Source organism: Akebia trifoliata, chromosome 4 (genome assembly GCF_017979445.1).
Source record: "Akebia trifoliata isolate Shusen 1 chromosome 4, ASM1797944v1, whole genome shotgun sequence".
In the NCBI taxonomy this organism is placed as follows: Eukaryota; Viridiplantae; Streptophyta; class Magnoliopsida; order Ranunculales; family Lardizabalaceae; genus Akebia; species Akebia trifoliata.
The window spans coordinates 41,471,700-41,479,782 of record NC_141378.1 but is presented as its reverse complement, the minus strand read 5'-3'; the positions used below and the strand labels follow the sequence as shown (position 1 = coordinate 41,479,782).

The window sequence follows — 8,083 nt, the reverse complement described above, 5'->3', positions numbered from 1 at the left end:
TATAAATAATATGTTATATTTTAGAAAGAATTTTTTATTATAATGATTTTAAAATTATTTTTCTCATCCGATTTTTGAGAATTAGAACCGATGGGCACCCGTGTTTTTTTATGATTTCGGTTTCGATTCCACTTATTTTAAAATCGAAAATAAAATCGATAAGAACCAAAATCGATAAAATATAAAAGATTATGATTCCAAATATCATAGGAACCGAACCGGAACCGGAACCGACCCATTGAGACCCCTAATAATTGGGGTTCCACATGTCGCCGCCTTCTCTCAAACGTGGAAAGATTGCCCGATTTCTCGTTGCAAGGAAAAAGAGTTGTCTTAGATATGCCGCTCCACATTTTGGTAAATATTTGAGATACCCCCATATTTGCAAACTGATGATATGTTCCTTGACCTCAGTATTCTCAAATAGAATAATTAAAATGACCTGAGTACCCCTTTGTTCTATTTCTCTCTTCTCAAAATCGGCAGCTTCAAGCCAAGGCCAGATTGGATTTTTGGGGGAAAAAAAAAGAAGAATTTTTGTTAGAAAAATTTAGAGATTCAAAATAAAATTGAAATAATTACAGGAAATTTGTCTTTCATGGAATATTGGAATTGAAGAACTTCAAGATTACTGATTTTGAGAAGAAAAATCAAATGGGTTTTTTGTCTAGAGGTTGAAGATGAGGTCATTTTGCACTAATATACAGTACACTCAAAATCTACGTATTCTACACCGTATTTTTATACTCTTCAGTAGCCCTTCAGATCTTCAAAGAAGACAAAGATGTTCCTGTCGTCATTAAGACCTTCAGAGTTCTATGAGTTCCCATTTCTTCCTTAGTAAGTAAACTAAAAACAAGGGTAAGTATTTAATGCTTAATATATTTCAATTTCTCTGCAAAAAAATATCTAAAGAACTATGGAGTTTCCTCTTAGATTTCTGCTTTATCTTTGCTACTTCATCCTCTTCATCCCTGTGTTTGTGTTTCTCTTTCTTCTTGGATTTGTAAAAGGTAATTTTTTTAACTTTCTCTTTGAATTTATAGTCTTTCTGCTGTAACCCATTGAGGATCTTATACCCATATTTTTGTTTCTGTTTTCAGTTGCAATATTCTGCCCTTTTGTGTTTCTTGTGATTGCTTTTGGAGATATAGGTGTTGTTATTGGATTATGGCCTGTGCATCTGTTTTGGACTTCCTATTGTATTGCAAAGTAAGAGTTTTGTTTTTTTCATTTTCTTTTAAATGTTTTAAATGGGTAATTGAATTTTAAGAACTATTTCATCTCATTTCATTCGTTTTTATATGTTCAACATGGGGTATTGAATTGATGTTCTTTGTTTAATTTTGATTTGGTTCATTCCATGCCTTCTAAATGTTTAAAATGGGTAATTGAATTGTGAGAATTATTTTATTTTATGTCATTTCATTATTTTTAAAATTTTAAAATGGGTTATTGAATTGATGTTCTTTGTTTGATTTCGATTCAATTCGGTTAATTTCATTCCTTCTAAATGTTTAAAATGGGTAATTGAATTGTAAGAATTATTTCATTTCATTTCATTCCTTCAAAATGTTAAAAAAGGGTTACTGAATTGATTTTCTTTGTTTAATTTCAATTCGATTCGGTTCATTTCATTCCTTTTAAATGTTCAAAATGGGTAATTGAAATTGATGTTATTTGTTTAATTTCGATTCAAAACAGATCGAAGAAATTTGGTCCATATATGAAGGGCCTCTTGATTCTTACTTTGCCAATCCCAATAGCGTTTTGGACGATTGTGGGTGTACTTGGGAGTGTGATTATGGGTATCTTTTATGCCTTTATTTGGCCTATAATGGAAACCTTCAGGGGCATAAGCAGAGAAGGTTTTACGAACAAGTTGGTTCGATGCTTAACGGTATTGTCCTGCTAATTGTTTCTATTAATTTTTATTTATTTTTGATCGATAAGCCTTTTAATGAGACCAGTAACTCGGTAATTGTTTCTATTGCCTTCCAGTTTGAATTGAAATATTGGAGAGGACTTTTGATGTTTTTTTGAAAACACCTGAATTACAGGATGGAACATGGAGCAATGTTTGGGGGGCATGCACCATCGTACGCGACTTTGGAGATTTTTCCTTCCATTCATACTTTTCAGTGATGGATGAGTTACTAGAAGTGAAAGGAAATGAGGAACCCATAGAACTCAAGTACTTTCCATCAAACTTTGAACTTTTATTTCTTTGCAACGTAGTTTTCTATTGGGTTTCGGTCATGGCAAAGTAACGTTCAGTTATTCTATGAACCCATAGAACTCAAGTACTATCCATCAAAACTTTGAACTTTTATTTCTTTGCGATGTAGTTTTCTATTGGGTTTGGATAATGGGGAAGTAATATAGATGTAAGTTCATATTTCAACTTATACAACATTATCACATTTCAGATTTTCAAATGGGATTAATTAGTAAAAAATTTAGTGTGTTACATGAGGATTTTCACACACAAATGTGAGATTATCAAGTAAAATATGTTTTGCTTCTTGGGTGCCTTTATTTCTTTAGTAACAGAGTTTCTTTCGAAATGGGTTATGTAGACTTTGAATTGGGTTCATCATTCTTATCTTGACTTTTCTTCTTGTAGTATTTTACAGGTACCAGGATGCATATTGGTAGCAATTTTAGGTATCTTGGTTGATGTGCCTATGTTTATCTTGATAGTGATATATAAAGCCCCCATAATGCTGTTGAAAGGATGGAAACGGTTATTCGAAGATCTTATTGGAAGGTCGGGCCCCTTCTTGGAGACTGTTTGCGTCCCCTTTGCTGGGCTTTTAATTTTATTGTGGCCGTTTGCGGTTATTTTGGCTGTTTTAGCTGGAATTATCTCAAGCTTCGGTTTTGGATGTTATGCTGCCGTTGTCACATATCAGGTACAATTTTGATCATGTCATACTTTCTCTGCCTTTGCTCTCAAAGTGATGCTAAACTGCAAGTTTTTAGTTACATACATGAGTTCCTTTTGTATCATTTGATGCTTGCTTGTGTCCCGATTACTTTATCTGCCTTTGCTCCCAAAGAGATGCTGTAAACTGTGTTTTCTTTCTTAGGAAAATTCTACGAAGAAAGGATTATGCTATGTTGTTGCTAGTGTGGCTGTGCTTGATGAGTACACCAATGATTTCCTCTACCTTCGAGAAGGGTCATGTTTCCCAAGGTACATAAGTTCTGTATGAAGTTCCCTTTTGATTCTATTCTGAATATATATATATATATAGGTCAGGATCGCGTGACTCATGAAAAATGACTCATGGAAATTCACAAGATCCCAACTGTTTAAATACAAAGCCCAATGGTTGAGATTTATCTTTGAGTAAGTATGTCTGAGATGTGTGTTATAGAGATACATATAAATCTTGGCTGTTGGATTTTATGTTTACTTGGTCAAGATCATGTGTTTTCTCATGAGTCAATGGATCCCAACCCTATCTATCAATCTCTCTCTCTCTCTCTCTCTCTCTCTCTCTCTATATATATATATATATATATATGGGTCCCTTTCAGCAACAAACATTTTGACAAACATTTTGGCAAAACATTTTTCAAAACATGGGTTAGAGGTTTTGGAATGGGCTGATTTTTGGTGAGGATGATCTCTACGGTGAGGAGATCATCCTCATCAAAAATCAGCCCATTCCAAAACTTCTAGCCCCATGTTTACAGGTTGAAAAATCGTGGACCGTCCATTTTTTGTAAACCATTTTTGATGGGTTAGAAGTTTTGGAATGGGCTGATTTTTGGTGATGATGATCTATTCCCTGTAGAGATCATCCTCACCAAAAATCAGCCCATTCCAAAACCTGTAACCCATATTTTGAAAAATGTTTTGCCAAAATGTTTGTCAAAATGTTTGTTGCTGAACATTTCCCTATATATATATATATATATATATGTATATATGGGTTGGGCTCCGTTGACTCACGGAAAAAACATTATCCCAACCATGTAAACATAGAACCCAGCAGTTGAAATTTATCCTTGAAATAAGCATTCTCGATATTTGTGTTCTCTGGATACATGTTAATCCCGACCGTTGGATTTCATGTTTACATGGTTGAGATCTTGTGTTTTCTCATGAGTCATTCTTCATTAGTAACCAGAGCCCGATCCATATATTTATTTATTTGTATATAGTTTTGTAGATAAAGATTGCATAACTCGTAAGTGTACTGTATCATAGATTCTTTTCGTGTGGGCATCCAGACCTAGGTATCGTGAGTCGGTTGAATCCACTTCACCTCTGCTTCCCGTAAAGGGATTGCATGAGCAGCTTGGTTCTGTTCATGCTAAGCAACCTCCAACGAGGACTGCTTCTGAGAAAATGAAGGCACTGAAGGCTGTGTTGGTAAGTTAACCTCTTCCAATATATATATATATATATATATTTTTTTTTTCTTTCGAATAGGCCTTTTAAGTTCACAATACCGAATCCTATTTCTCAGTTACTCTACTGTTTCCGTTCTATCCCAAGTCATGTCTTTTGTTAATTCAAGTGTTTTCATGACTGTTCTAGCTACCTCAATCCACGGTTTTTTAATCTCCCTCACAATTTTAAAATCTTCTACCTTCTTATTGATTTTCATTGCACATAACAAATTATCTCATTTCATGCCAATGTTCACCCCAAGACATTCACATCACATCCTCAACATGTCTCATTATTAGATACTAAAAATTGTTTCTTGGCCTTGGGTGGCCGATACATGCTTTCTATATTCTCTAATTTCTGGTGTTGATACATGTATCAGATATGGAATAATTTCATTGAAGGGTGTGAGCTTACTGGGAAAGAACTTATTAGAGATGAGGCTATTGGGATAACGGACTTGGAGGCTTGGCAAAATTCAAAGAATAACGTAGTTACCATCGGAATTCCCGCATATGCATTTGTTCAGTGCTTTCTCCGATCTATAGAGAGTGGTTCCCCTGGCTTTCTTATGCGTAAGAGCTTCCCATTATTGTCTTTATGTTTGATTATTCGGCAAATCCAGTGTGACTAAGTGTAAAAAAATAAATGTATAATCTTTTTGATGGAGGTCATTGATTTGATGTTTCACACGTTTTGGTTTGGTCATAACCCGAAAACAACCCAGCCAGACATGTGATCCAGGTTGGATGGTTAGGCTAGTCTGGTTGGTGCAACAGTTGGGCTGTGGCTGATCTTGTAAGTATGCCTTCAATAGTAGGATTGGCAATGGGTTGGATATTATCTGCTTACCTGACTCATCCGACCCGAGTGATTCAGGTATGGGTATAAATTTTTTATCCAATTAAGAATCTGAGTAAAATTATCCATCATTATTTTATCCAAGTTTTCTTAGGGTCGGATATGGATATGCGTCCTATCTGATTCCAATATTTGAGTTTAATATGGTAAATTTACTATACGATATATGTAAAACCAAAAATTAAGGTTTCTTCCATCATCTTCACAATTGAGGTGTATATATATATATGGGTCCCGTTTAGCAACAAACATTTTGGCAAAACATTTTTCAAAACATGGGTTAGAGGTTTTGGAATGGGCTGATTTTTGGTGAGGATGATCTCTTCGGTGAGGAGATCATCCTCACCACAAATCAGCCCATTCCAAAACTTCTAGCCCCATATTTACAAGTTGGAAAATCGTGGACCGTCCATTTTTGTAAATCATTATTGATGGGGTTAGAAGTTTTGGAATGGGCTGATTTTTGGTGATGATGATCTCCTCATCGTAGAGATCATCCTCACCAAAAATCAGCCCATTCCAAAACCTCTAACCCATGTTTTGAAAAATGTTTGTTGCTGAACATTTCCCTATATATATATATATATATATATATATATATCCGACTTGGATATCCGCTTGAAATTTCAGTACAAGCCAGATACAGATACCCTTTAAAAAAGTTGGATAAATGGTCTGACATGGATATCCTTACCAAAAGTGGGTAAAAAAATTGGATACGGATATCCGGATATAGAGTTGGATAAGGATATAAATATATGCTTCATCCGATCCACACCCGACCCACCATTGCCAGCCCTAGTCAATAGGTTAGTTTGGATTAATTGGTACAAGCAGATTACATGGAATGATCAAATCTCTACCATCCTTTGTGGGATGGAATGGAAACTGACTACATTACAATTGTTTCATATGATATCAGGTGATAGTGTCGAAATAACGAGCATAAATAGGCCCGAGGGAAGGATTTTTGACTGGTTGTATGAGCCCATGTGTATAATGAAAGAGCAGATTAAGAGTCTTCACTTAACAGAAACCGAAGTGTTGTATCTGTGCAAATTGGCTCTATATTGTGGCGATACTAAGAGAATTGAAGCTTGGAATAACGGTGGAGCTCCTCCGCTTGATGAGATTAGAAGAGCTCAGTTGGAGGGCATAAGTAGGAGGTACTGTATATTTATTTCTATCACATTTTTATAGTGTTATTTCTCTCTTTCTTTAAATCCAAAACTGATTCTTTTTGACACCCATAAGTACTATGGATAGAAATAAATGAGAGCTGCTATTGGCACCCCAACTTTTCTTATTATATCCCAATTAAAAATAAAGTAAATGGTTGAGAATAAGTAAAAGCTAGGGTACCAATAGAAGCTCTCACATTGTTTTTTTTGTTTTTTGTTTTTTGGGGTTGTGATAAATAATTTAAAAAATTGGAGTGTAATAAGTAAAAGTGCCAATATCAGCTCTCGAATGAATTCTCACCCTAAAGATTTTCTCTGCAATCTCATTTACTTTTGTATCCTATATTCTCATCCTTTCTAATATTTTCCTCAAAATCTGAAAACAGGTTGCATGGCTTCTGTTTGACACTCTCAAGGCTTCCAACTTTCCGACGACGAGTCCATGAAGTAGTAGTAAAAGTATTGATGCAAGAAGCAAAGCGGCAGTTTAGTGGGTATGGAAGTGAGATAGTATAGAAGCATTTGTGTATTCTCTTTACTTGTTTTCCTTATGTACTAATGGGCAAGAAGCATTTTTGATTTATTCAAAATCTACGGCCCGTGTGTATATAGGAGCTAGAGGTACTTAGAACATAAGTACTCTCAGAAGTACTTTTTGAAGTACTATCTGAAGTAGCTGGATACGTGTTGTATGTTTGGATACAGGTTCTGAAATAATTTCAAATCGAAATAAGATTTACGTAAGGAAAATCACTTGCCGTTACAAAGTTTGGATTCCAATTTTATGACTCTCTTGCGGTAATTGATTTGATTGTATTTGAAGGTCGAATAAGTTGGGTTTTTCCTATGAGGTAAAGTTGTTTTGACAAAAATTGATTATTTATCATAAAGAAGGCGAGTTTCAAGAAAATGATTTGGAATTCTTACATAGTGGAACAATGTACATGAGATGTATCTTCTAAGAAAATGCGTAGGCATTGAGAATTTATATTATGGGGACGTTACGATTATACTCTCTTGCTCCACTTTCAATATCTCGGGAAGTTATGGAAGAGTGTCTAATAGATGGTAACAGCTACTCGTAAACCTTTGCAAACTGCATTGAGATACGTGTAGGTGAACAAACTTTTATGGCTCCCCAACATAGAGTTTACTTGAGAGCCAAGTGGACGTTGATGTGAGTAGGGGTGTTAAATGGGTTGGCTCTGTTCCTAAGAAAGTTAGAACCATAATCACTATATTTTTTAGGTTTCAATTCTTGTTGGTTCCGGATTTGATTGTAAAATAAGTGGAATCGATAGTGATACCGCCAAAAATCATAGTACCTTTCGGTTCCAGATCTCAAGAAACAAATGGGAAAATATTCTTTACCAGTGATAAACCATAAGAAGAGATGAGTCATTTCAAACTCCAATATTTAGTTTATATGAAGAATTGAAGAACTTCATATAATATCTATGTTAATTTTAAAATATAGAAAACCTTAAATTATGTATAATGTAAAAAATTAAAAATAAATGACAAAATAAATTGGTTCCGGGTATCCATAAGATAGACTCTAATGGTTATGGTTCCTATCAGTTTGATTCCATATTAGACTTGGCTCTAATCGGTTCCAATAAAAAGGGAATTG

The 8,083-nt window shown here is 34.7% G+C and overlaps 1 protein-coding gene across 2 annotated transcripts; it reads left to right on the top strand.

The window, feature by feature from the left end:
• Positions 1 to 535: 535 nt before the first annotated feature.
• Positions 536 to 7,217, top strand: LOC147405020 (putative membrane protein At3g27390). Of its 2 annotated transcripts, XM_086441139.1 has the most exons (10): positions 536 to 1,013; positions 1,104 to 1,212; positions 1,705 to 1,900; positions 2,061 to 2,194; positions 2,627 to 2,915; positions 3,093 to 3,199; positions 4,246 to 4,387; positions 4,791 to 4,983; positions 6,192 to 6,435; positions 6,837 to 7,217. In XM_086441139.1, exons 1-10 carry the CDS (start codon positions 920 to 922, stop codon positions 6,964 to 6,966), a joined length of 1,638 nt encoding a protein of 545 aa, XP_086297265.1. In that variant the 5' UTR covers positions 536 to 919; the 3' UTR covers positions 6,967 to 7,217. The 2 variants fall into 2 exon arrangements, with proteins under 2 accessions (XP_086297265.1, XP_086297266.1); XM_086441140.1 differs by lacking the exon at positions 1,104 to 1,212 and having other exon boundaries at positions 538 to 1,013.
• The last annotated feature ends 866 nt before the right edge of the window (positions 7,218 to 8,083 follow it).

Bases quoted from the DNA above. Each gene is read 5' to 3' on its own strand.
- LOC147405020 (XM_086441139.1), top strand. From the start codon at position 920: ATGGAGTTTCCTCTTAGATTTCTGCTTTATCTTTGCTACTTCATCCTC. The intron at 1,901-2,060 runs GTATTGTCCTGC...CCTGAATTACAG, and splicing joins AGTTGGTTCGATGCTTAACG to GATGGAACATGGAGCAATGT. The intron at 3,200-4,245 runs GTACATAAGTTC...GTGGGCATCCAG, and splicing joins GAAGGGTCATGTTTCCCAAG to ACCTAGGTATCGTGAGTCGG.